A 27,539-nucleotide genomic window follows, 5' to 3' on the forward strand; every position below is an offset into this window, starting at 1 on the left:
TTCATCTACAGGCCATTTATTTCAGAGCTGATCCCAGGAAACACCCTTGGAGGGATGAGATAAGAATAAAAAGTAACCCAATAAGGAATGCTTTGCCAAGTTGTTTTCCCCCATGGAAAATCAGAATTCTATGTCACTGGGGAACTCAGGGAGAGTGTAAAGGACACTCCCAGATTTATCCCCCAAAATGGGCGAGAAAATGGTACTTACCTGCCAATTCTCCCTCTGACATTGATTAAGCATTGATTAAGGGCTGCTTCCAAGGACAAGCTCCAGCATTTCTGAACTGCCCATTTTGTGGACCAAGTATGTTCTCACGGCCAGCAAGAAAGCCCATCAGGCAAAGAGTCTCCAGCATTACCAATACGCAGCTTTCAACACATAGAAGAAAACGCTAAGTGGAAATGAAAAACGCACCAACAGCTATACCAACCCAGCTACAGGTGTACTAGTAAAAGGCATGGAGTTTTCTAACATTAACCCCAGCACACAGGAACATGTATCATTGAAGTTCTTTAAATAGGTGCTTCTTTTAATTACATGATAGATTCAATGAATTCAGTTCTAGAAAAAAAAACAAGTAAATCCCTCATATGTTAGAAATTGACTTTATATCAAAATTATATCATTTCATTCATTTTTATTACCATGAATAAATGGTGAACAGGGGCCTGAAAGTACGCATTTTTATTTATTTTATAAATTCAAAATTATGTTTAGGTTTGTGTTGATGCAAAATAAAGGCATTGTTGGAACTTCCAAAAGCAGCAAGTGAAAGGGGGAACATATTTAGATGTATGTGTGATCTACTTCTTTTGCTTGGTACATCAACTTAATTCGAATGGATGCTCTTAGGTTCGCCCAAAAAAGTCCATGTTTGCTCTTCTCCTTCGGCCATTCCAAGTAAGTTCGCTGTGCCATGAGAGTTTTGAGTTTGTGATAGCTGCCAGGAATAGAATACATTGGAATGGATTCCAGCAAGATCAGAATTAAGTTATTAGATCCTTCATGAAAGAGATTGTGGTGGGCAAAGTAGAGTTCATAATGGCACCACTCGCTCTGAACAAAGTTGGGAGACAAAACAAAGATGGACTTGTAACTTTTCTCAATACAGTTTATGATATTTTCCACAATGCTCTTGCCAGGAACAAAGTTTCTCTCATGGAGACAGATCCATATATCTTCTTTTTCTAGGTTTGGTAGTAATTCATTCTTCACCCAGGCAGAATCGTGTTCACTGTACGAAATAAAGGCATGGAACTGAAGAGTTCTTTGGAGTTTGTGTAAAGGTGTGTTCCTGGCCCTGTGTCGGGTCTGGGTCCACTGACACACCATCCTGAGATACCAGGGCAGATCGAAATAGACACAGAGGACAGTCACGGCGACAGCCAACACCAGCCCAGTGACCCCAATGGTGACAATCAGCAGAGCTGTGTTGCAGGATAATGGAGACACATGAAAGTCCTTTAGTAGGGTTCCCTTATAGCTTTCTGGATAGTCACACTTATAAGAGTCAGGCCAACCCTCTACCACTTCACTGGAAACTTGGCCTATACTTCGGATAAATTCTCTGAGCTCACATGTACATTGGAATGGATTGTTTCCTGCGTTTATGGACCTAATCTTCTGGCAGCTCTGGAAGAAATGAGCTGATGGGTTGGAAATTGAATTATAGTCAATGATCAGCACAGAGAGGCTGCTGAAGGAATCACATCCAGGAAGGTGGGCTAAAGAATTGGAAGCAACATTGAGTTCTTGCAAAGCTTCCAGACGGATGACATTTTCAGGGATACTTGTTATTCTATTACTGTGAAGATCAAGAACCCTGAGCCTGGGAGGTAAACATCTGAAAACAGAGTCAGTGAGTATATTTGAAGACAAATTTAAACTTAATAAACTTATAGTCCAAGAGCAATATTCTTCATTTTCATCATAGCTTAGAGAATTCTGGCTAATGTCTAATTGTTGTAGAGACTTCATCTCCTTGGTCATATGAACTATATTTGTAAGTTTTTTTAGTTGATTCATTTGTAAACTAAGTGTCTCCAACCTAGCCAAGGTTCCACAATTGTTAAAAACCATGTCTGTTAAGAGATTATTGGAAAAATCCAAATGCAGAAATGGGCTCATTTGGGATGGGCAGACCATGTGGACCATATGTGTAGCAGACACTGTGAAATTCTGGATGTTCATATTTGAAAAGATTTTATAGATGTAACTTTGTGGCAAACTAAACATGTCACTGACAACTTGGTGTATAGACAAGGCCTTCAGTGAGGTGTCAGCATAATTAAAATCTCTGACCTGAAGGCGACCTTGTAGTTTCACATTTGAAATTGAGAAATACTCTATGCTTGTATGCCACACCAACTGGAACATTGTAATGAAAGAATGCCAAGTTGTTTCAATGTTGTTTAAAGTAAGATTTGATATCCTTGAATTATTTTGAAGTTTTGACAGAACACTTAGGAAATAAGAATATCCATTATCACCTAGCACACATTTGATATTAGACAGTTCCAGACTTACTGCCGTGCTGACTGACACATCCAAAGCAAAGTGGGATTCCTTTCCTGCGGGGAAAACAACGTGCAGACTCTCTGTGTTAAGGTCTTGAAGGCTCTCGGGGTCTTCTTTTTCCCCATAAAGGTCTCCTAAGACTAGTAAAACCTTATTGATATGCAAATGAGCAATTGGCAGCACACTAGACTTTTGTAGCTGTGTGGCACTCAAACCCAGAAATTCTAGTTGAGACATGTTGCCAAACTCTTTGCAAATGGGCAGGGCATCAAATGCATTAAATGAGAGGTCTAAGTGCTTGAGGTTCACAGTACTGTGGCAAGAAATCTTCTCCAACTCGTTGTGGGACAAATCCAAATACTCCAGTTCCTGGTTAAATTTGAAAACGCTCATGTCAAGATACTGGATTCTATTATGAGAAATTCTCAAGACCCTCAGCTTGGATAGTAATAGGATGTCAGAAGCCTGAAGCTCAGATATATCATTTTGTGATAGATCTAAGATTGTTGTTTTCAAGGGTAAGTCTTTGGGAACATGGGTGAGACCTCCCTTTGATCTGTCAACTAAAAATTCACTTTCCTCGGATAACTGGATTTTGATCTCAAGTATGAACATGAAGATGATGACAAAATGGAAGATGGTAGAATTAGTTTTAGTCATTTTGTAACACTAGATGTTCCTGAGGATAGTTGCTATTCTTCAGAGCATCTTGATATAGATACAGATCCTAGAAAAAAAATCCACATTAAATGATTGCATTAAATTGGGCATGGTTGATATTAAACATTTTTTTACTAGAGACTCATAACATGTAGGCTACCTTTTTTGGAGTCATATAACCTAAAACCAGGGAAATACACATATCGATACATAATTATCCTGCATCTACGGTGTAATGACTTGAAAGGTGCCCCCTCCCAATAGATATGTCCACCTCCTAACCATGTCATAATCTCCAGAAACTATGAATGTTGTCTTATTGGGGGGAGGGAGGGGGAGGCAGGGAATGGTCTTTGCAGGGATAATTAAGGACCTTGAGATCATACTAGAATATCCAGGTGGTCCTTAAATCAATGACAAGTGTCCTTATAAGAGAAAGGCAGAGGGGTATTTGACAGGGACAGAAGAGCAAATAACAGAGACACAGAGGAGAAGGCCATATGAAGACAGAGGCAGAGATGGAGTGAAACAGCCACAAGTCAATGAACGATGATAGCTATCAGAAGCTGGAAGAGGCCCTAGAGAGAGTACAGCCCTGCTGACACCTTGATTTTGGACTTCTGGTCTCCAGAACCATGAGAAAATGTTGTTTGAAGCTACCAAATTTATGGTAATTTGTTACAGCAGTCACAGGAAACTAATACAGATGGTTTTAGATATTCACAAAGTCCTCTGACCCTAACCCTCCCAAGATCATTTAGAACTTGAGCTAGGTGTACACAGCTGGTGTACTTTCTACCTTTGCCATATATTTTCTGATGGCTTTCTTAAGTGTTTTCTTCCCATGTGGTTGAATTCAGACCCCTTTTATATTACCTTTTTAAATTTACACATGGCTTGGTGCCTATCTTTGGTCTTACTCAAAAGGTAATTAGATCATAATAAACAGCCTTTCAGAAAAGCCATTTATTTATTCAATCAGTATTTATTGACAACCTATTGGCCATCTTTTAGGAACTGGAGATAACGCAGTGAACAAGGAAAAATTCCAATTATCAAGGAGCTTATTACCTAGTGGGGAGACAGAAAATAAACAAATAAATGCTAAATGTAATTTCATGTAGTAATAAGTGCTATATAGAAAAATAAAACAGGGTAATTAATCAAGAGTAATGGCAGGCATGAGAAGGAAGAATATTTTACTCTTTGTAGCAGCCATGGATGTCCCTGGAGAACATTATGCAAAGTGAAATAAGCCAGTCAGAGAAAGACAAGTACTACATAATTTTACTCATATGTGGAATTTAATGAACAAACTGTACTACCAAGCAAAATTCAAACAGACTCAGAGAATAGGCAGACAGCTCTGGTGCATGACGGGGAGGGGTGGAGGAGGGGGGAGGAGAATGAAGTGAATGAGTAATCTATGGGAAGAGCTGGGGGGGAAGCATTTCTGGAGAAGAAGAAGGCAAGTGGAAGGGTCCTGAGATGGAGGTGAGACTGACTTGTCTGAGGCATGGTGAGGACGTCAATGTTAGCATGGAGTGAGCAGGATGAGAGGAGTCAGGGCCAAGGTTGCACAGTGTGTAGATCATTGCCAGGAGTTGGGGTTCTATTCTGAGAGTGATGAGGGGGCAGTGAGCGGAGAAAGGTTTTGAGGATGGGAGAAGTTTCCTCCTCTTAAATTCACTCATCCAGTGTGTATTTATTCCTATGAAGTGTTTTATTCTAGGTTATGATTATTGCATTAGTTATCAACCCACTATAGCTCAGATTATTTTGTAACCACCATTCCAATGGCACATGAGACAGGAGTTGGGTTGAGATGAGCCCTAGAGAGTAATACACCTCTCACCCACATTTTGAGCTGATGCTACATGGCTACACAGATCTTGCAAGGATCTTATTCAAAATCCTTAGACAAGGAAGTCATCAGTATCAACAAAGCACCAAATTCCTCTTTATATATCCTCTCATATCTCCCAGTGGGCACAGTTGACCCTCTGAATCCTTGTATTCTGCATTCATTGATTCAACCAATCACAGACCAAAATTTTCTTTAAAAAAATGTTATATTATTGCTGATATGTACTATGTTCTTGGTCTAAGATGGTTGCATCTCTACTGAACATGTACAGACTTATTTTCTTGTCATTATTCCCTCAACAATATAACAACTATTTACATAGCATTAACACTGTCTTAGGTATTAAAAGTAATTTAGAGATGATTTAAAGTATATGGGAGGATGTGCTTAGGTTATATGCAAATATTGCACCATCCTATATAATAAAAGGCTAATATGCAAATTGTCCCCTCAACCGGGAGTTTGACCGGGAGTGTGACCATCCACGGCCCCTCCCCCTGCCAGCCCCACCCCTGATCGGCCCTCCCAACCCAATTGGGGCAGGCTGGCCAGACCCGACCCATGCACGAATTCATGCACTGGGCCTCTAGTTTTATATAGGAGACTTAAGCATCCAATGATTTGGGTACCATCCCCCATGAGCACCAAAGGTTGCATCAAGTCCCAGATACAACCCTGCATTGCAAAAGCTCCCCAAGTTAGATGTGCAGATGCATCTGGTTTTGAAACATTGCTTGGACTTACCTTTTTGTAGAGGTGCTCAATAATCCCGTGTTATCCTGATTTCTCCTAATATAGGAGAAGGCATGGTACCATCCCCTCCATCACTACTCATGGAGACTCTGTGCAAGGAGGGGGATACACACATTAAAATGCATATTAAAAGTAAACATGGCATTTTTATGGTGTTGGTTATATTTGGCTGAAAGTCCCAGAAATTTCCCCATTCTTCCTCCCAGCTTCCTGAAAGAGCTACTCGCATGAAAAGAAGTACTTAAATGAGCATCAAAATGATACTTGATATTGCCTGGGCCAGTGCCTAATATTTCAAAACAGAACCATCTGGTAAAAGTAAGTCGAAGTAAAAGTGGTTTGGGTTTAAGGCTCAAGTGGGGTCCTTACTTATTCTTAAGCCTGAATTCAAATCTGGGATCTTTCTACCTTCTGGCCAACTCCACAGTTCAAAGAAGCAGTGATCAGTATAGTCAGGCATGATATACAGGAAGTGACCAGAGAGATGAGGGTCAGAGACAGAACCCCATGCATGGACAGGAGGGCTTCGTGCGCAGTGGACCCACCACAAGCAAGACCAGAGGTGTCCTCATTTCATTAACAACAGTAATCACCACAAAGATCTACATTTATATGACTGTCTGTCCCCAAGCATTTAATGAGAGCATGGCTTCAGCTTTATATCTAGCAAAATTAATTGACTCCGCTATCTTCTATTTGCCCAACTTCCATTTTGCCTTTCCAATTATAATCACTAATTTGAACTACTCAGTTGGTGAAAGAATCTTTATTCCTGTAATTAAAGAGTCAAAGTATTGTACAGATGAGCAACTGAGTCTTAGGTACTTACAGGATCTTTCTATTTTAGAAAGACTAGCTAAATCAGTGAAAAATCAATATTTTTTCATCAAAGTCCTAATAACCAGCACTGAATCTCCTATATATTATAACCCCAAAACTAGTTTACTACCAAATAGAATAGTTATTTGCTAAGTTGATTAGTAAAAGGATGCTTCAATTTGAAAGTATAAAAGTAAGATCTATCTATGTCAACTTACATGATTGTGGTAAGTTTAGCCTCCCACTATACGATATGATGCAACAATACATTTGAATTGTCTTTGTTTGGAGACTTTGGGGGCATCAAATCAGGACGTTGACTTGTCTTAACAGATGATACCCCCACCGTTCATCTAGCCCATTGAGTTCAGTTCGCAAATACTGAGTCAGTCTTCTCTGCACCAGACCAACAAGGCATTAACCACAGGTTAAAAGAGTCAGAGCCAGTTCAAAGGCTCTTCTGCTTTGTTTCCTATGTGGTATTGTGAACTTTCGCTTTTTTCACTTTCACCTCTTTTGATCAAATTGGGTGAAGCCTGGGAAACATTTTTGAAACCTACAATTCCACCTGAGGAGGAGCACCGCGGAACAGCTTCTGTGGTCTGAGTAACTAGAAAAGAATAGCTTGTGGGAACAGCCCAGAGAACAAACGAAAATACAGTACGGCAGCACTGCCTCCAGGAGTACTTCCCCTCCGTCCCATTTTCCTCAGCATTCTCATTGCAAGAGGTGGGTGGAGAGGGACGGGATAAAGAGCAGGGTCACCTGAAGTCCTCAACTAGCAGCTCCGTAAGAAAATCATGAGAAAATGTGTGTGACCCAAACCCTCATCTTCCAACTCAAATATATCTTTGGCAAGCAAATCATGCTTGAGATGAGGTCTTATTCAAGAAAAAAACAAACATACATACATACAAAAACCCTTTCTCTGACTTAGGACAAGGAACTGAATAACAAATGCTCGTTCAAACCACAGTAAGTACATATCAGAAATAACGTACTTAGATAAACACCCAGGACTTCATCATAGAGCCTGAGATTTTGGTGTTCAATAACTGGTTATGTCATTATTTTATTTTATAGAATTAAAAGAAAATGTATCACTTACCAAAGCAATCTGCCCGTCTATCTTGTTGTCACTCTGAAGGAAATTCAAGTACTTCCTTGTTGTATGTGTGTTTCCCCCATGTCCCACGTGGTTCAGGGTTCAGGATCTGGAAGAGGAGCTGCACACAAATGAAAGAGAAGAGACAAGAGATAATTTGGAAATATTGGGGGGCCAGGCGGGTAAGTCCAACTCAAGGGGAAGGACTTCCACTGATGCCTAAGCCTCTCCAGCCTTTTATTCAGCTTTGGTTAAACATAAAGCCCTAAGTCAGGCAGGTAATAGCAGTAGCAGACAGGCTATCATAAAGGTCAGTAAATACTAGAAGGATTTACTCTGAGATTATTTGATCAGGAAATAGCTTGAGCTCCCATTGTCAGGACTAGACAATCGGTGCATAACTCAGGCCCTGCCGTGGGTACCAGGGTCACCAGCCTTCCGGGATCCTTGTTTGCACTTCTCTTCTAGTGAAGACAATGGGTAGCTTCCTGCATCTCCCGCACTTCCTCAAATATTTATTTCACTGGTCACCAGATTTAATGTTGGTGGCAGAGCTCTTTTGTGCCATCTATTGAATCCCACTGAAATTACATTACACAGTAAGTGTAAACCCATTTTCTCCTATTCACACGTGGAATATGGACTGTGGGTTAATTGATAGACCAGTATTAAAATAGAATTACATCTTTGTGGCTCTATTTCGCTACAATCAACTCACCATTAAAATGAAGGAGGTGGCGTTAATAATCCACAGATCGTTATTGGCTGAATCCAAAATACTTATCTTTGTAGCCAGCAGGCGGGGGGTGGCAGTGCCAGTCTGGGTGTATTTCAGGTGCTTTGCTTTTCTTCTTGCCTTCTGATTGGTCCACTATTAAAAGAAAGTGAAAAGAGGGAGGAGTCAAGGTCAAAGTTTTGCTTAAACTCATTCATAAAGGGAAAGAACATTCATGGGCTAATATAAAATGAGTGCTAATTGTGTCTTTTTTGACAAATTGGTTTTCAGAGAATCTAGTGCTCAAATTCTTTTCCATTGATATGTTCAAACTTTCTTCAAAAAGTGATTTTTAAAAATTTCCATGTGAAAAACATGATATCTAACAATCTCTTTTCTCAAATAATGTTTAAAACCCTTGCTTTGGGTTGTTGTCAGCACACTCAAGGATCCAATCTGATAGCTCCATTCTTATCTTTAAAGTAAAAACAAAATAACAGAGCAAAAATGGTCAACTAAAGCTAAGAAATGTTAGCTGAATTTCTCTGAACTTGCCTTCATCCTAGTATTGCATGATGTCCAGTCACAAACTGGGCACAATTCTTTGCTGTAATCACCTTTTCTACCACAATGAGCAAGGCCAACTTCCCTAAACTAAGAACCTTGGGATTGGTCGATTTCATAGATGAAAGGTGATATCTCCTTATTGTTTAGTTTTCATTTATTATAAATTTCTTGGATAGTTTTTCAAGTTTATTGGCAATTTGTATCCTTTAGTGAATTACCTGTTCACATTATTTGCCTATTTCTCTACCGGGGTTATGTTTTTACTGTTCAATCATATGTTCTCTTTTATGTCACTGACATGAACCCTCTGTCAAACTTTGTGCAAATATCTCCCATCATCTTCTTTTTCATTTCATGATCTTTTAAACCAATAAATGCATGCATTTTGATATAAACAAGTAAATTGACTTTTTTTTCTAATACTACTATTTAGTTGTACGCTGGTAAACCAGGTTATAAAAGAGAAAGCCTGATTTGTAGCACATAATGATATCAGCCATGTATATATTTCCACTGAAGCTGATTTCTAGCTACCAACTGGCTTGCTTGCAAAATCCTTGAATATTTGACAACTGACAACTCACAAATCTGTACAAACCAGCTCCAGCAGACCACTGCTACATTGCTTTTAAGTTTAGAAAGTTCATAACCATAACAAGGTCAAAGAAACATATGCATGTTTTCTTCCAAGACATACTTTTTAGTTATTTTAATTTTTTATTATCCAAGTAATGTGTTTACTGAGGAAAAATCAGAAAATATAAATAAATTAGAAGAAAAAAGTGTCAAATCAATAATAACCTCACCATATAGAGATATCAATATCATTTTTGTAGCAACCATGCAGACTTTTCCATGTAGGCTAGGCTCTTTTCGCTTCCTGCCAAATTGCTGATCAGAGAGTTTGTACCAATTTACATACACACACACACACACACACACACACACACACACACACACCATTATACCATATATACTGTTTTGCAATCTGATTTTCTTAATCTATAAAACATCATAAATATCTTTTCATGTCAGTAAATATTCATCTACAACTTTTATTACTGGCTGAATAAATATTCCATTTTATTTATAAGGTATTTTTTAAGTATTTTAACAAATGCACTTAACCAGCCTTGTGTTGTTGGGTATTTAGGTTGTTCTCAATTTTTGTTATTATAATCACTGCAAAAAGCAACATGTCCATGTATTTCCTTAGAATGTGTGTGAAAAATTATTTCCTTAGGCTATGTTTCATTAAGTGGACTTTGTGAACCAATAAACATAAATTCATACCATTATTCTCTGCCTTTTCTTCTGTTACTATATATCATATATATATTTACATTTTTATTTATTGATTTGAGAAAGAGAAAGAGGAAGAGAGAGAGAAAAAAACACACAGCAATTTGTTGTTCCATTTATTTATGCATTCATTGGTTGATTCTCATATGTGCCCTGACCAGGAATTGAACCCACAACCTTGGTGTATTGGAGGCTCTAACTAACTAAGCTACCTGACCAGAGCTTATCATATATTTTTAATTTATGTTATATAAATTTAATTCAAATTTAGGATATATTTTTACGTTGCTCATCGGTCATGTAATTCGATAGCTTACAAACAATTTCCTTTTCCCTTTCCATCTGTTGGTTCTGATTACATAATAGGGTATTGACTAGAACTTTCCCTATGACGTGGGTCCAAAACCAAGAACCAGGAAGTGTAATATACCTCATATTCTAAGGCAGCTGCCAGCAATTGGGACCAAGCTCTTCCCTTGGGGCATTCTAAAAAGCCATGGAACCAGACAGTGCCATCCCCGCCACCACCTCACCCTCACATTTCCCAGCCACCTAAGAATGCTGGGGAGGGCAGTGGCAGTGTCAGCAGCTTTGGGATACCCGTGTTTGTGATGTAAGACTCTGCCCTCTTCTGCCAATGGGAGAGGTGGCATTCCTTCCTTCTCAAACCAAGTGATGAGAGAATACCAATAGAATCACTCACTGAGACTGGACAGGGAGCATAGACATCTCTATCCTTAAATGGATGCTTGTTTTGATGCAGAAATATGCAGGACACCTACTTCTGCTGAAAGTGGTCCCTATCTGAGCCGTCTTAGAGAACATTACATGTGCCCTGGGAGTTCAGAAGTATAAGTAAGCAGAGAGACTGGTAGAGTAACCCTTGCTCATAGGCATTTGGACACTGTGGTGTCATGTACCTTGGAAAAGTGGTATATCTCCACCTTTGGACTGTGTACTCAGAGAAAGTACAAGAGAATTCCATTCATTCTTGCCACTCCATATCAAGGGGAATGGAGATCAGAAGAAAAGACAAGCTATGAGAAACAGAGCCAACTGGTCAACCTGAACCCTTGCATAACTTTGCATAGTATAGACAGCTACCTATCTTAGACCTGACTATATTTAATCTATTATTTTAAAAAGAAAGAAATTTATATTTTATTGAAGCCCATGTGCTTTGGGGTTTCCCTGTTCAGCAGCTTATCCTGCACCTTAACCAACACAATCATCAAAAAGAATATCTGCCTTCCTACCTCTCATTCCTGTTCTCCACATCAGAAAGTTAGATCTGGGAAAGGGAGGAGCAGGGAGTGTGTATTTCAGGTTGACCGCACCCAATCCCACCCATATATACATCAAGATTGAGCTACAAGCCTAGCCTCTGATATGGGGAAAGACAAAGCACTTTAGGTGGAGTTGGAGATTAAACATACTAAACTAGATTGCACGATTAATAACTCAAACGAACTGGAGAGGAATGAAATCTATTCATGATATCATTAAGGTTATGATAAGAACAGGAGAATTTCAGAATCCAGTTGATGGAATGACTGGAGGAAAATAAAAACAACTTCATATTTCAACTTGTCTCTGTTGAGATTCCTCGCAGATAACTATAATTAAAAACCCTCAGAAAGTCTTTGTGGGTTTAGAAAGCCCTGCCTGCAATTTATTCTCATTCCTTTCTAATCAAATCAATCTCCAGAAATCTAGACAGAAGTTGACTTCCCCCTTTCTCAGTATTGTTTTTTGTCTTCACCTTCTCATTAAAACTCATACTCTCCCCTACTTATATCCCAGTCATCTGGTCACTGCCTCCCATTCTCTCACACCCATCATTCTATTCTCTTTGCCAATTTCTCCCTTTTTTGCTCTTCTGACTCTCCAAACAACTTTTTTCATATTCTCTCTCCCCAAGTTAGCATTTTTTCCCTGTTGCCACATCCACCTGAGACAGCCATGCCAACCCCAGGGTAGTGGATTGAGTAACATCCCCCTCCCCCAAGTTCATGTCCACTTAGAACTGTAAACTGTGACCTTATTTGAAAACTAGGGGCCCAGTGCATGAAATTTGTGCCCAGGTAGGGTCCCTAGGCCTAGCCGGTGATAAGGGCCAATTGGGGCCTTCCAGCTGCTAGCCAGGGCCTCCCTTCGTTCTGCACCACCACCTGGTGGTCAGCGCACGTCATAGCGAGTGCACACTGTTGTCAGCACTGGGCATAAGCAATGGACAAGGTACGGAAGGTTGTTGTTCTCCTGGAGCTTATATTTTAGTGGAGGAAAAACAGAAAACAAGTCAACCAGATAATTTCAGAGAGTGACGTCTGCTGTAAAGAAAAAGGTTCTTTGCAAATATAATGACAACTAGAGGCCCAGTGCATGGCTTGCAAGAGGGTGCAGGCCAGGCCGAGGGACCCCACCAGTGCATGATCGGGGCCGGAGAGGGACTGCGGGAGGGCTCCAGGGTGTGTCCAATCTGTCTCGCTCAGTCCCGATTGGCCGGACCCCAGCAGCAAGCTAACCTACCAGTCAGAGCATCTGCCCCATAGTGGTCAGTGCACATCATAGCGAACTGGTCAAAGGTTGGACATTTCATGTATTAGGCTTTTATATATATAGACTAGAGGCATGGTGCATGAAATTTGTGCACAGGAAGAAGGGTGTCCCTCAGCCAGGCCTACGCCCTTTCACAATCCAGGACCCCTCGGGTAGGGTCCCTAGGCCTGGCTGGGGATCAGGGCCTATCAGGGCTTTCTTTCCCCCATCTGCTGGCAGCTGGCCCCATCCCTGCTGCTGCCACTGCTTGCCATCTGTGCGGTGCTGCCCCCATCCCCTGCCACCGGTCACCTCCCTCTGTGGGTGACAGGCATGGGGTGCGATCACTTGGCTGGCCTGGGCCTTCCTCTGCGGGGTGATCGCTGGCCGGCCATGCACACCCGCCACAGCGTTGCTGGCCGGTGGCCTGGGCCTCCCTCTGTTGGGCAATCGCGGAGCTCCCCCCCCGACCCCCAATTGATCACCCCGCTGGCCAGTGGCATGGGCCTCCCTCTGTGGCGTGATTGTGGAGCAATGGTGGGGCCCACCAACCAATCACATTGCACCCACCTTGGTTGGCCTGGCACCAGTGTGTGTCATAGCATGGTCATCCGGAAGGTCATCCAGACAGTTGTTCTGCTGTTCGGTCGTTTGGTTAATTTGCCTATTACACTTTTATTATTACAGATAAGGATCAAGACAAGATCACACTGGGTTAAAGAGGACCATAAATCCGATGGGAGTGTCCTTAGAAGAGACAGAGGAAAAAGAAGACGCAGAGACTCAGAGGAGAAGGCCACATGAAGACACCGGCAGAGTGGAGTGATGTAGCTACAAGCCAAGCAATGCCAAGGATTGATGGCAACCACCAGAAACTGGGAGAAAGTCTCCATTTCTCCCTCAGATCCTCCAGAAGGAACCAACCCTGTGGACCCCTTGATTTGGGGTTTCTGGCCTCCTGTGAGAGAACCAATTGCTGGTGTTTTAAGCCACACAGTTTGTGGTAATTTGTTATGGAAGCCGTGAAAAACAAACACACCCAGCAAAGCTACTGATTTGATGCTTTCTTTGCTCGTGGTGCCCTTTTACTTCCAACTTTGCACCTGAAAGGTTCAGACTGGGCCAGGGGATGGTTGGCAAGATCAAAAGTGGTGAAGGAGGAGGAGGATTTGAGGTCCTCTGGGGGCTTAGAGTGAAGAGGAAAAATCTGTGAGGGAGAGCTGCTGTTACAGAGAGAAGGTTGTATCCTTGAGTGTAAAAAAGCCTGGATATACGGGGCCTCAGACCACTTGCCCTGCCTGCGGCAGAATTGTCAAGGTCAGTTAGGATTTGGAAACCAAAATTGCCATTTTAATTTATACTGAAGCCAGACAGTATTGCAATAAAAAAATAAATCACTTAGGGCAAGCATGTCAAACTCATGTAAGTCCTGTGTGAGGTTGTGGTGTGGGGAAAAGGTGATGGTGAGCTTCCCCATGGTGACAGGCTAGGGCTTAAGGTCTGTTCTCCATGAAGTTAAGGCTGAGAAAGGTGTCCCTGTCTTCCCCTATTGTTCACAAGAAACGGACGGAGCCCTCCCTCTGTGACAGGCATTCCCGTCAGGAGAGTGGGCGAGGGGACCTGGCTCCCCCAGGGACTTGTTCCTACCAGCGCTGGATTTTCGTGGGGCCGGCTGTACAGTAACAGCCCGGAGCCTGGCTCCAAATCCAAACTTACAGGACAGTCCCGGACATGGGAAAACAGACTAAAGCCACTTACCTATGAATCTATGCCTCGTGTTGATAGAGGAAGAGGCAAGGCAAGGAGAGGTCCACTATCCAGTCACAGGCACGACCCAGACCAGTCTGGAGGAAGGCTAGCGGGGCCCAAGTAAGTGTCACAAGTTCAGCAGAAGTTCAGCCATGCAGAAGCGTGGCTGGGGGCCTTCCCTGGACTCAAGGGGAGCTCAGGAGCCGGACAATCATGGTCTCTCTGAATGCCAAGTGCCTGGTTGCTGGAACCCTGCAATGGCTCTTACTGGACCCCTCACTAGACCTTCAGGGTGTTTGGCACTAAATCAGCAGTTCTCAACCTGTGGGTCGTGACCCCTTTGGGGGTCGAACGACCCTTTCACAGGGGTCGCCTAAGACCATCGGAAAACACGTATATAATTATATATTGTTTTTGTGATTAATCACTATGCTTTAATTATGTTCAATTTGTAACAATGAAGTTGGGGGTCACCACAACATGAGGAACTGTATTAAAGGGTCACGGCATTAGGAAGGTTGAGAACCACTGCACTAAATGAAAGATTCAGAGTGGGCCAGGGTCGCACACCTATGACTTGAGGCCATAATGTATCAAAACAGATTTTTATTCCAGGCACCTGGGTGCAGGTGGGCTGAGTCCCACAAAATGGAGTCAGCCAAGACAGAAGGGAGAAACAGGTTTTTATTACCTTTGCTGGCTGCAAGCCGCTCTGCCAATGTAAGGTTCTGGTCTGTTCTTGGTTCCTCCCAGTGTCAGGTGGCTAGTGGTTATCTGGGCCATGCGGTGCTCAAGGTTGCAAGCTTTCTGCAAGATATCTGCTAAGCGCAGTAAGTTTTCTCTGCCCCGGTTTATTCTCTTGAACCCTTTCAGCACCCACTGTGCCTGCCCTTTGAAGGGCCTTCCCAGCCACAGGCCCAGGACCCTCACGCTGCCCTGGGGTTGTCCAAAGGCCTTTCATCAGGCTTCATCCTAGCAGCCCTCCCTAATCCTCTTTGCCATGCCCCATTCCTTCTAAGCTGTCATCTTATTAAGGAACCTATTTTTTATTATCATCAACGTGTTAATATCTGAAAATGTATTAATGCAAACTTTTTGAACTGTGGCAGGGAATTGGGGGCATGTGAAGGCTCCACACTAACATGAATGAGGGGGGGGTGCTCTATTTGTATGGGGCATTTAAAATAAAGATAAAAATGAAAACTTCAAAGGCATTTGATGCTTGTGGCCACTCGGAGCTATGTATTCATCCAACAAGTTTTTACTGAGTATCTACAATACACTGTTGTCAGCACTGGGCATAAGCAGTGGACAAGGTACGGAAGGTTGTTGTTGTTCTCCTGGAGCTTATATTTTAGTGGAGGAAAAACAGAAAACAAGTCAACCAGATAATTTCAGAGAGTGACGTCTGCTGTAAAGAAAACCAAGGGGAGCAACGTGACAGAGAGTGATTGGGAGTCACGGGGAGGCCCCTCTGAGGAGGTGACATTTGAGCTGAGACACAAAGGTCAAGAACAAGTTAAGCAAGCCCCCAGGAAAGACTGATCCCAGTGGCAAGTACCAGGGGCAGAGAGGCAGAGGTGGGAATCCATGTGGCACATCCAGGGAACAGCCAAAGGCCATGGTGGCTGACATGTGCTGGGCCAGGGGGAGAGCGCCAGGAGATGCAGAGGGAGGTGCAGAGGGGAAGGAAGGCAGACCCAGACCTTGGCAGCAGGTCATGATGAGGAGCTTGACCTTTGTTCTACCTGCAGGGGGAGGTCATTAGCAGGTCGTAAGCAGGGGAATGGCCTAATAGACTTTACACCATAAAAGCCATCACTCCAATTGCTATTTGGAGAATGTGTGAGGCAGGAGTAAAAGCAAGGAGGCTGGTTGGGAAGTTGTAGCCCTCACACAGGCGAGAGATATTGGTGGCTTGGTCAGGATGGCAGATGCTCTGCTCCAGGTTGCCCGTGAAACATGGTCACTTTCCTCTCCTGTACATAGTCAGGAAATATTCAAAGGCTGTACCACTGTCTGCGGGTTATAAATGTCTGCACTCATGGGGGTGCTGATGAAGATGCTGTATCGACGGGATCCAAAAGTGGCGTGGTTTAAACAAGGAGGAAGTTCACTTTTCTCTCACATGAGAGACGAGCAGTCCAAGATATGCTGAGAGGCTGACTTGAGCCAAACAAAATGGCAGGATGAGGGCATCTTGTCAACATGTGGCTTTCATCTCCAGGTACAAACAGTTCCTCCAATTCTTACCTCTTTTCCAGTGGAAAGACAGGACCCGTCTTTCTTAGAGACGTGAGCCCGAGTGGCACTTAGCTTCCGGCTACATCTCAATGCCCAGAATTTAGTCACATGTCCACGTCAAGCTGCAAGGGAGGCTGGGAAATGTCATCTCTAGCTGGGTTGCCCTGATAAAGCTCACACATTCTAGTATTAAATAAGGGAGAATACAGCCAAAGTGCCCATCAGTAGATGAATGGATAAAAAAGCGGTGGGACATTTACACTATGGAATACTATGCAGCTGTAAAAAAGAGGGATCTCTTACCCTTTGGGACAGCATGGATGGACCTGTAAAATATTATGCTAAGTGAAATAAGCCAAACTGAGAAAAACAAATATCACATGATCTCACTTATTTGTGGAATCTAATAAACAAAATGAATTGACCAACAAAATAAAACCCAGAGCATGGAGGCATGGAACAGACTGACACACCTCAATGTGGGGTTGGGGAGACGAGAAGAGATTAAACCAAAGAACTTATACACTTACTAGAGGCCTGGTGCATGAAATTTGTGCACAGGGGTGAGGGGGTCCCTCAGCCCAGCCTGCACCCTCTCCAATCCAGGACCCCTCAGGATAGGGCCTAAATCAGCAGTCAGACATCCCTCTCACAATCTGGGACCGCTGGCTCCTAACCACTGACCTGCCTGCCTGCCTGCCTGATTTCCCCTAACCACCTCTGCCTGCTGGGCTGATCGCCCCCTAACTGCCCTCCCCTGCTGGCCTGATCGCCCCTAATTGCCCTCCCCTGCTGGCCTGATCGCCCCTAACTGCCCTCGCCTGCCAGTCTGATCGCCCCTAACCACCTCTGACTCGGCCCCCGCCACTGTGACTTTGTCTGGAAGGATGCCTGGAAAATGTCCAGTCTATCTGGTCTAATTAGCTTATTACCCTTTTATTAGTATAGATTTATGAAGCAAGCATGCTTATTTGTTTCCCTGTTAGTGACAGCAGTGTTAGACCTTCTTGTAATACTATCAACAATAAAAATATATTTAATAAATAAAGGGAGAATGGATACTGGTGACAACTAAAATCACTGTCACCATTTTTCAATTTATCTGCATAGTCATCTGTTATGGACTGAATTGTGTCCTCTCCAAAATTTATATGTTGAAGCCCTAACCCCCTGGTTCCTTAGAATCTATAATAATAAAAGGGTAATATGCTAATTAGACCAAACGTCCTTCCAGGCATCATTCCAAACATCCTTCTGGACGAAGCTGGGGCCAGAGTGAAGCCCAGGTCCCGGGTGCCAGAGGGAAGCTGGTGCCGGCAGCCGGGGGAAGGAAGGCCTACTCTTGCATGAATTTTTGTGCATCAGGCCTCTAGTATGACTATATTTGGAGATAGAGACTTTAAAGAGGTAATTAAGATTATGTGAGGTCGTAAGGGTAGAGCTGTTTCTGTTTAAAATGTACCTTTTGTCAGCTTTGAAGCCTTCTCCAAAATTCTAAAGCACCAAAATGTCCTATGCAATTAACAGTTACAAATAAATTTGGCTCTGAGTTTTTTTGGCAAGCAGGTAAACCCATGTCTTTAGCCTCAACAGCCTATGACTAAGGCTATAGTTCCCTTTATATACACAAACTACTGCATATCTGTGTAGCTAGGTCAAAAATTTAACAAATGATTATTCAGATGTGATGAAAATGGTGTCTCTATTTTCCATAACCAGCATAATTTTTTTCAAGTTCTAAAGTTGAACAGGAAAACAAAGTTCACCCAGAAGCCAATGAGCATGCACAGGGCCCCCCAAGGACCACTGCATACCGCTATGAGGTTGACTCATTCCATGCTGCCAGGAAGTTCTATAAACTCCTGCTCACACAGAATCCATTTGACAGAGGGAGGAAAGGAAAGATCCTTGAATGACTGAGCATTTACTTAAATGAGACTGTTTTGATTTGTAACACAACGGTTAAACCAGAGGAGACTGAGCTATCTGGCATCATAATCAGCAGGTTTGAGCACCACCTCAGCCCCAGCCTGCTCCCCAACTCAACTGAAACATGGCTGTTGTTAAGTCTTTCTTTTCTTTTTTTAACTATATTTTTATTGATTTCAGAGAGGAAGGGAGAGGGAGAGAGAAACAGCAATGATGAGAGAATCATTGATCAGCTGCCTCCTACATGCCCTCTAATAGGGATCAAGTCTGCAACTTGGGCATGTGCTCTGACTGGGAATCAAACTGTGACTTCCTGGCTCATAGGTCTACGCTCAACCGCTGAGCCACGTCAGCCGGGCGTGAAGTCTTTCTTGAACACATAGAGATAATGCGAGCACTTAATAACTTAATACCAGGGTGTTCATAGGACCCATGTTTATGATGGTTTCCTAAGTTAGGTTTCCTGGCCTATTTTTTTTTAAGTTTTCACGTCATTGTTTTCAGTGGTTAGTGTTAATTTCACATTAAAAGCAGCTCTGATGTTAGCCCAAAAAAGTCCATGTTTGCTTTTCTCCTTCGGCCATTCCAAATAAGTTCGTTGTGCCATGAGGGCCTTCAGCTTGTGATACTTGCTAGGAATGCTGTTCTGTGGAATGGGGTCCAGCAAGATCAGAATTAAGTTATTAGATCCTTCATGAAAGAGATTGTGGTGGGCAAAGTAGAGTTCATAATGGCACCACTCGCTCTGAACAAAGTTGGGAGACAAAACAAAGATGGACTTGTAACTTTTCTCAATACAGTTTATGATATTTTCCACAATGCTCTTGCCAGGAACAAAGTTTCTCTCATGCAGACAGATCCGTATATCTTCTTTTTCTAGGTTTGGTAGTAATTCATTCTTCACCCAGGCAGAATCGTGTTCACTGTACGAAATAAAGGCATGGAACTGAAGAGTTCTTTGGAGTTTGTGTAAAGGTGTGTTCCTGGCCCTGTGTCGGGTCTGGGTCCACTGACACACCATCCTGAGATACCAGGGCAGATCGAAATAGACACAGAGGACAGTCACGGCGACAGCCAACACCAGCCCAGTGACCCCAATGGTGACAATCAGCAGAGCTGTGTTGCAGGATAATGGAGACACATGAAAGTCCTTTAGTAGGGTTCCCTTATAGCTTTCTGGATAGTCACACTTATAAGAGTCAGGCCAACCCTCTACCACTTCACTGGAAACTTGGCCTATACTTCGGATAAATTCTCTGAGCTCACATGTACATTGGAATGGATTGTTTCCTGCGTTTATGGACCTAATCTTCTGGCAGCTCTGGAAGAAATGAGCTGATGGGTTGGAAATTGAATTATAGTCAATGATCAGCACAGAGAGGCTGCTGAAGGAATCACATCCAGGAAGGTGGGCTAAAGAATTGGAAGCAACATTGAGTTCTTGCAAAGCTTCCAGACGGATGACATTTTCAGGGATACTTGTTATTCTATTACTGTGAAGATCAAGAACCCTGAGCCTGGGAGGTAAACATCTGAAAACAGAGTCAGTGAGTATATTTGAAGACAAATTTAACACCTCTATTCTCTCAGCCCAAGTGCAATTTCTGTTGCGTCCATCATATTCCAAAGAATTCCAGCTCACATCCAGCATTTCCAAAGATGGCATATCCTTAGTCATGAGACCTACTTTGAAAAGGTCTTTTAATTCATTCTTTTGTAAGATCAATGTCTCCAATCTAACTAAAGTGGAGCATTCTTGGAAAATACTATCAGTCAAAACATTCTGGGTAAAGTTTAAAAACTTAAATGTGCTTGGTGCTTGAGGACAAAGCATGTGTATAAAAGGTGTGTCTGATATGGTTAACATCATAATGTTCATCTCAGAAAGCACAGTGTATAATACTGTCTGTGAAAAAAGAAAAACTTTGTTTGTAATATGTTCAATTTTCAACGCTTTCAATGATGTTTCAGAATACGTAAAATCTTCTTTATCAATCTTTTCAACTATTGTTGCATTGTAAATACTGAGATATTCTACAGGTTTGGGCCAAAGGAATTGAAAAACTCTAACCAAACATTTCCAAGTTGTTTCCACATGGTTGAGGGTAATATTTACTAAGTTTGGACCTCTAGTTAGTTCTGATAAAAATGTAATTAAAATGTGACAGTTCTCATCCTTCAGTCTAATATTACTCAGTTGTAAACACCCTACATTATTAACTGATATGTTTGCTTGGACAGAGAAGAAATTATTTGGGTGAAAAACGAGGTGAAGTGATTTTGTATTCAGAATTTGAAGACTTTCTGTCTCATGTTCTTTCACATAATAACCTTCCAACTCCAGAAGGATGCCACTTAGATGCAAGTGAGCAACCGGTAGCAGATCTAATTGTTGTAAATGTTTAGCACTTAATCCCAAGAAATTCAGTTGAGTCAAGTTGCCAAATTCCTCACAGATGGGCAGGGCATCGAAGTCATTGAATGAGAGGTCTAAATGCTTGAGACTGGTGACAGCATGGCAGGATATCTTCTGCAACTGATTGTGCGATAAATCCAAGTATTCCAAATCCTGGTTGAACTTGAAAATACTAATATCAAGGTACTGGAGTCTATTATGGGAAAGCTTCAAAACTCTGAGTCCCGAAAGAAAGCTGATGTCAGAGAGGTGAAGCTCAGATATGTAGTTTTGAGACATATCTAAGACTATGGTTTTGGGTGGCAGGCCTTTTGGAACATGAGTAAGGCCTTTGTTTGACTCATTTACTGCAAATTCACTTTCAGCAGAGAACTGGATTATGGTTCCAAATATTAAGGTTATCATGCAAACAAAATGAAAGCTCCTGACAATGGGTTCTTTGTCCTTGGTCATGATGTTGAAGCAGCTATCCCCCGAAGGGCTGTCACTGTTCTTCAGAGCATCTTGATATGCATCCAAATCCTAGAAATATAACATACATTAAGATATATAGTGGGTAATTGCTCTCAAACCTCTACTTACTAAACACAGTCGTAATTATTTCTTTATTCACCATCAGAGTCATAATGCTGCCTGACTCCCACAGGGCATCCTGTGAGCGGCAAGGCAGCTATGATGGCCACAGGGCAGCCTCCTGTGCTACACTGGAGTGCCCACAATCATGCCTGCCTGGAACCACCTCCAGGTACAAGTTAGAGGTGCTCTTACCGGCTGGCAAAGGGCATTGAGATAACACATTTACTCCGCTCTTTCTGGTCGCAGGAAATGTTTTAGTCACAGGGCCTTATTTTTGACACAATTCCCATGAAAATGGATATGTGTTTTCCCAACTCACAGTAGACCAGAAGCAACCCATTCAGAGAGATGGGATTCAGCACTGATAATCTGAAAACATCAAGCACCTACAGTTAACACACTGATAAAACAGGAAAATATAGATAAATATTAATAAGTACTCTGGAGAAGTCAGAGGCATGGCAGGCTAAAGCTACTGTATATAAGAGAGAACAATATAGACATTGAAGTTCATGACAATCACTGATTGAGATTACTTGGCAGGTGCACGAGACAACAGACCCCATATTTGTGACCAGAACAAATGGTTGGAATTTTGAGGCTCGCTGGACCTCATTCAGGATCTGATCTGTGCGCGCACGCGCGCGCGCGCACACACACACACACACACACACACACACACACACACATATCTAGGAGCCCCTAGGGAACAAGAACAGGCAACATTTCTTAAGTAGGGCTTTGTGTAGCTGGAATAATCAGAGCAGATTTTGACTAGTTAGTTGTTCAGTTTCATTAACAAAAAGATCTGCTGTTCATCACCTGAGGATGTATTGGAAATAGTAAAATAGTTATGAGATGAGTAGGGTTTCAATTAATCATTCGTTGGAAGAGTAAATACTCTTCCGGGTTGGCGACATATCATTACAAAATGGCTTTTTTTCCCTTTTAAATTATTTTTATTATAAAATTATTTAAATATGTACAAACATGAAGCAAATGTGTATTGAGTGCTTGGGCACTATTCTAGGCATTGGTGACAGACTATATCCCTGACCTCTGGGAGTTTGTAATGTGGCAGAACTATAATTATAAGTGGACCAGGCCACTTCATTTCTTTCCTTTTCTATTTTTGGTCAAATTATTTTTTCTTAATCCCTTTACCTTTTTCGCCCAATTCCCCAACCTCCCTCCCCTCTGGCATCCATCAGCCTGTTCTCTGTTTCTATGAGTCTGTTTCAGTTTTGTTTGTTCATTTATTTGGTTCTTTAGATTTCACATGTAAGTAAGATCATATGGTTTTTGTCTTTCTCTGACTGACTTATTTCACTTAGCAAAATACTTTCTAGGTCCATTCATGCTGTTGCAAATGGTTAAGATTTCATTCTTTTTTATGCCCAAGTAGTGTGTGTGTAGTGTGTGTGGTGTGTGTGTGTGTGTGTGGGGGGGGTGTTGAGCTTTTTTACCCACTTGTCTGTTGATGGGCACTTGGCTATTATAAACAACACTGCAATAAACATAGGAGTGCATATATTCTTTTGAATTAGTGTTTTGGAGTTCTTTGGACATACACTGGAGGTGGAATTGCTGCATCATAAGGCAGTTCCATTTTTAATTTTTTCAGGAAACTCCATAATGCTTTCCACAGTGACTGCACCAGTCTGCATTCTCGCCAACAGTGCACGAGGGTTCCCTTTTCTCCACATCCTCACCAACACTTGTTATTTGTTGATTTATTGATGATAGCCATTCTAACAGGTGTGCTGTGACACCTCATTGTGATTTTAATTTGCATTTTTCTGATGGTTAGTGACATTGAGTATCTTATCATATATCTGTTGGCCCTCTATATGTCCTCTTTGAAGAAATGTCTATTCAGATCCTCTGCCCACAAAATGGCATTTTTTTAAAAAAGCTAATTATACTTTAATTTTTTAAAAAATGGTATATGGTTAAAAGCCCCTCACCTCTCTTCCCCTACAGCCTCTCCCAATTGACCACCAAAACACCCATGAAAACACAGAAACACTTGAAAACCCACCTTGCCACCTAAAACTAAGAAAGATGGAAAATTAATGGCAAGATCCAAAAGCATCTACATTCATGAAAACGTAACTGAGGTGTAGTAAGGAAAATCCAGTGTATTCAAGTTTTGTCTCAGGAAAACGGACTCCACGACAAAAGGTATGAACACATTTTGTCCCTTTGTGTTTGTCTCTCATTCAAATACCAAGAATGAGTAACAACCAGGTAATTACCCAGTGGTACTGATGTGAGTGGATCACAACACTGAGTTTTCCTTCTGCCAGCCACTATCCTCCACCTCTTCATCACACAATAATGAACACTCTTAGGTAAAAGCTGGGCAAGAGGTACTCTTACTACTTCTAGTCAACATAATACACTGGAAGTCCTAGCCAAAGTAATTAGGCAATAAAAAGAAACAAAAACATCCAAATTGGGAAGGAAGAAGTCAAATTATCTCTGTTTGCAGATGATATGAACTTATATGTAGAGAATCCTAAAGACTCCACACAAAAACAAACTAACTAATAAACAAATTCAGTCAAGTAGCAGGATACAAAACCAACATACAAAATCAACAGTGTTTCTATACACTAACAACAAACCACCTGGAAAAGAAATAAACAAAACAATTCCATTTACAATTTTATCAAAAGAACAAAATATCTCAGAATAAATTTCACCAGGAAGGTGAAAGACCTATACACTGAAAAGATAAGACATTGATGAAAGAAATTGAAGACACAAATAAATGAAAAGATATCCTGCATTCATGGTTCAGAAGAAACAATATTGTTAAAATGTCCATTCTACCCAAAGCTATCTATATATTCAATGCAATAGTTATCAAAATTTCAATGATATGTTTCACAGAAATAGGGAAAAAATTGAAAAATTCCTATGGGACCACAAAAGATCCCAAATAGCCAAGCAATTCTGAGACAGACAAAACTGAAGGCATCACACTTCCTAGTTTCAAACTATATTACAAAGTTATAGTAATCAACACAGTATAATGTGCACATAAAAACAGACACATAGACCAATGGAACAGGATTGAGAGCCCAGAAAGAAATCCAGGCACAAACTAATATTTGACAAGGGAGTAAAAAAATACTCAATGGGGAAATGGCAGTCTCTTCAATAAATGGTGTTGGAAAAACTGTATATGTACATGCAAAAGAATGAAATTTGATGCCTATCTTATCCCACTCACAAAAATTTACTCCAAATAAATTAAAAACTTAACTTTTAAGAACTAAAACAAAAAGACTCCTAGAAGAAAACACAATGTCAGGTTCTTCTAGAAGAAAACCTGACATTGGTCTTGGCAATAATTTTTTGGATCTGGCAACAAAAAGGAAAATTGTTTAAGAAGTGGGGCTATATAAAATTAAAAGGCTTCTGCACAGCAAAAGAAACAATTAACAAAATGAAAAGTCAACCTTGTGTAGAAAATGGTTTAATCAATTATGGCACACTCATAACATGAATAACATGCTGTCTCAAATATTGCACTTTTGGAAAAAACTAATGTTTACAATATAATGTTAGGTGAATATAAGAATACAAAATTGTATATGTGGTAGGACTCTAATTTTGCAAAACATGAGGAAAACCTGATGTATAAGCAAAGCCTAGGGGCAAAAAGAATGGGAAGAAATATATCAAATGCTAATAGTAGTTATATCTGGATTTCTGAATCCTAGATAAAGTTAATTTTCTTTCCTATGCTTTTGTATATTTCCAAAGTTTCTAATTTTGAACATCTTTTAAAAATCAAAAACGGTTTGTCTTAAAATACAGCTAACATAAAAACAGTTTATATTTAAAGAAACATGCTTGTATTATTTGTATAAAGAAAGAACTCCTTCCACATAATGCTCGATAATTGACATTTATGAATGAGAACCTACCTAGAGGTCCCTCTCTGGTGTCTGTGGTCAGGGGACTGAAACTTAGCCACTGTGTGAGCAAGTTGATCAGCTACCCTGCCCCCAAAAGATAGTATTCCTTCAGGGGCCTTTATACCCTCAAGCAGTTCCCAGTGTATACACTTAACAAACCAGCCAGGAGCTTTTATATTTAAGAAAAAATAAAAGAGAGGAAAAGGGGAGATGAGAGTGGATGACTACAGAGTTCACTACTTTTTTTCCAGGAAGTAAAAAGAGGTAGGAGGAAAAGTTGTTGTTTTTTTCTTTTTCTTTAATGCATGGAATGAAAAGAGGGAGGAAAAAGACAGATGGAAGAAGCTCTATTTCAAGAAAAACACCATAGTGGATAGGATCTGTGAAAATTAAGACTACAAGAAAGGGGAGATAAGAAAAACATTGAGGTAAGAGTGATTCCATAATCGAGTCAACAAGTGTGCCAGAGAAATATTGCTTTATTTGTCAAAGTTTAGGTGAGGGACGCAGAGAAAGGCAAGTCCTCGGTCAGTGCCTTCCACTCCTTCATTTAATAACTGTTTATTCAGAGTGTAGTATGTGCCAGGACTTTGCTGGGCGTTAGGTGCTGGGGAAAGAAATATGAATAGCACTGGCATAATCCCTGCTTTCCAAATGCTTATAAATTAGTGGCAGATACAAATAAGCAATTATAGAATTATGTGACAGGGGACATAAAACACTCATGCCTACTATAAAGATACATAAGATGTAATAGGTGCCGTCGCAGTGGCAGAAAGTACTGTAAACGTTACTGAAAACAAGGAACTAGAGAAAGGTGAAAAGAGAAAAATGTAGTAGACAAAAGCAGAAGAAATAAATCTCATCGGTTAGATTTTCCCTTAACTATGACTACACGTGCTATTTTTGTACCTTTGGGAGACAGTCCGATCTTTACCTTTCTTGTATATTTAAAAGGACATCTGCAACATTTAAAAAAACACACACACTTAAAATCACCTTGCAAAAATGTCAAAGAAACATTACCTATTTCCTAGACAATCATTAGTATTTTCTTGCTTGTTTGAAGAAATTATGCCATAATTTGAAAAAGCTACAAAAGCCTGCTTACTTACCCAGATTTCTTTCTCAGAAGGAAACAACGTCTAAAGGCGGAAAAATAAGTGCTTGACAAAGTGGAAGTCCTTAGTTTAAGTAAAGCAATACTGTAGATACAGTATTGTGCCATCTGTAGGACCTTCCTGGAATTACTCCTACATGTGAATTTCCCTTTCAAGGGTCACTGTGCAAAGCATATGACTCAGCAGGCTTTTATGGGCTACAGACTAAAATAGTCATCAAAATTTAATTCATTTGAGCAAGAAGTTATGACCATATCAGTGTGAAGAAAACTTTTTTAAGGTAATATTTATCTGTAAGAGCTGTAACCTGGATGTGAAATTGTCACCGGAGGGGAAAGTTATTGAACTTGGTCTGTTTTCTATTATCACCATACTTAACTTTTCCAAAGTAACTGCAACTACGGTTATCAAGCAGTTTTGGAGCACTGTCTTTCTGGATAAGATACTTTAAAATAAAATAAGCTTAAGTCCAAGATTTTTTTTTAAAATCAATTTTCAAGAAAAGCTTAGTAGTTGATACATATATAGCCACACCTAGAGGAAATTGCATCCTGTTTCCCACATTCTGACCAACATTTAGTATTATTAGAGGCTTTAATTCTAGATCCTAGAATAATAAATAACCGGTTTGGCTCAGTGGATAGAGAGAGCATCAGCCTGTGGACTGAAAGGTCCCAGGTTCTATTCCGGTCAAGGGCATGGACCTTGGTTGCGGGCACATCCCCA

At 41.1% G+C, this 27,539-nt stretch overlaps 2 protein-coding genes across 2 annotated transcripts; both read right to left on the reverse strand.

Moving 5' to 3' along the window:
• TLR1 (toll-like receptor 1) lies at window positions 1–26,838 on the reverse strand. The gene is made up of 5 exons (XM_014548719.1): window positions 26,808–26,838; window positions 8,443–8,595; window positions 7,728–7,845; window positions 5,792–5,889; window positions 1–3,247 (listed from the first exon to the last, which is right to left on the reverse strand). Exon 5 carries the CDS (start codon window positions 3,178–3,180, stop codon window positions 790–792), a length of 2,391 nt encoding a protein of 796 aa, XP_014404205.1. The 5' UTR covers window positions 3,181–3,247; window positions 5,792–5,889; window positions 7,728–7,845; window positions 8,443–8,595; window positions 26,808–26,838; the 3' UTR covers window positions 1–789.
• TLR6 (toll-like receptor 6) lies at window positions 19,240–26,894 on the reverse strand. Its single transcript, XM_005877436.2, has 2 exons — window positions 26,808–26,894; window positions 19,240–21,706 (listed from the first exon to the last, which is right to left on the reverse strand). The coding sequence occupies exon 2, from the start codon at window positions 21,635–21,637 to the stop codon at window positions 19,247–19,249; it is 2,391 nt and encodes a 796-aa protein (XP_005877498.1). The 5' UTR covers window positions 21,638–21,706; window positions 26,808–26,894; the 3' UTR covers window positions 19,240–19,246.
• Window positions 26,895–27,539: the final 645 nt, after the last annotated feature.

Source organism: Myotis brandtii, unplaced genomic scaffold, assembly GCF_000412655.1.
Source record: "Myotis brandtii unplaced genomic scaffold, ASM41265v1 scaffold520, whole genome shotgun sequence".
Classification (NCBI taxonomy): Eukaryota; Metazoa; Chordata; class Mammalia; order Chiroptera; family Vespertilionidae; genus Myotis; species Myotis brandtii.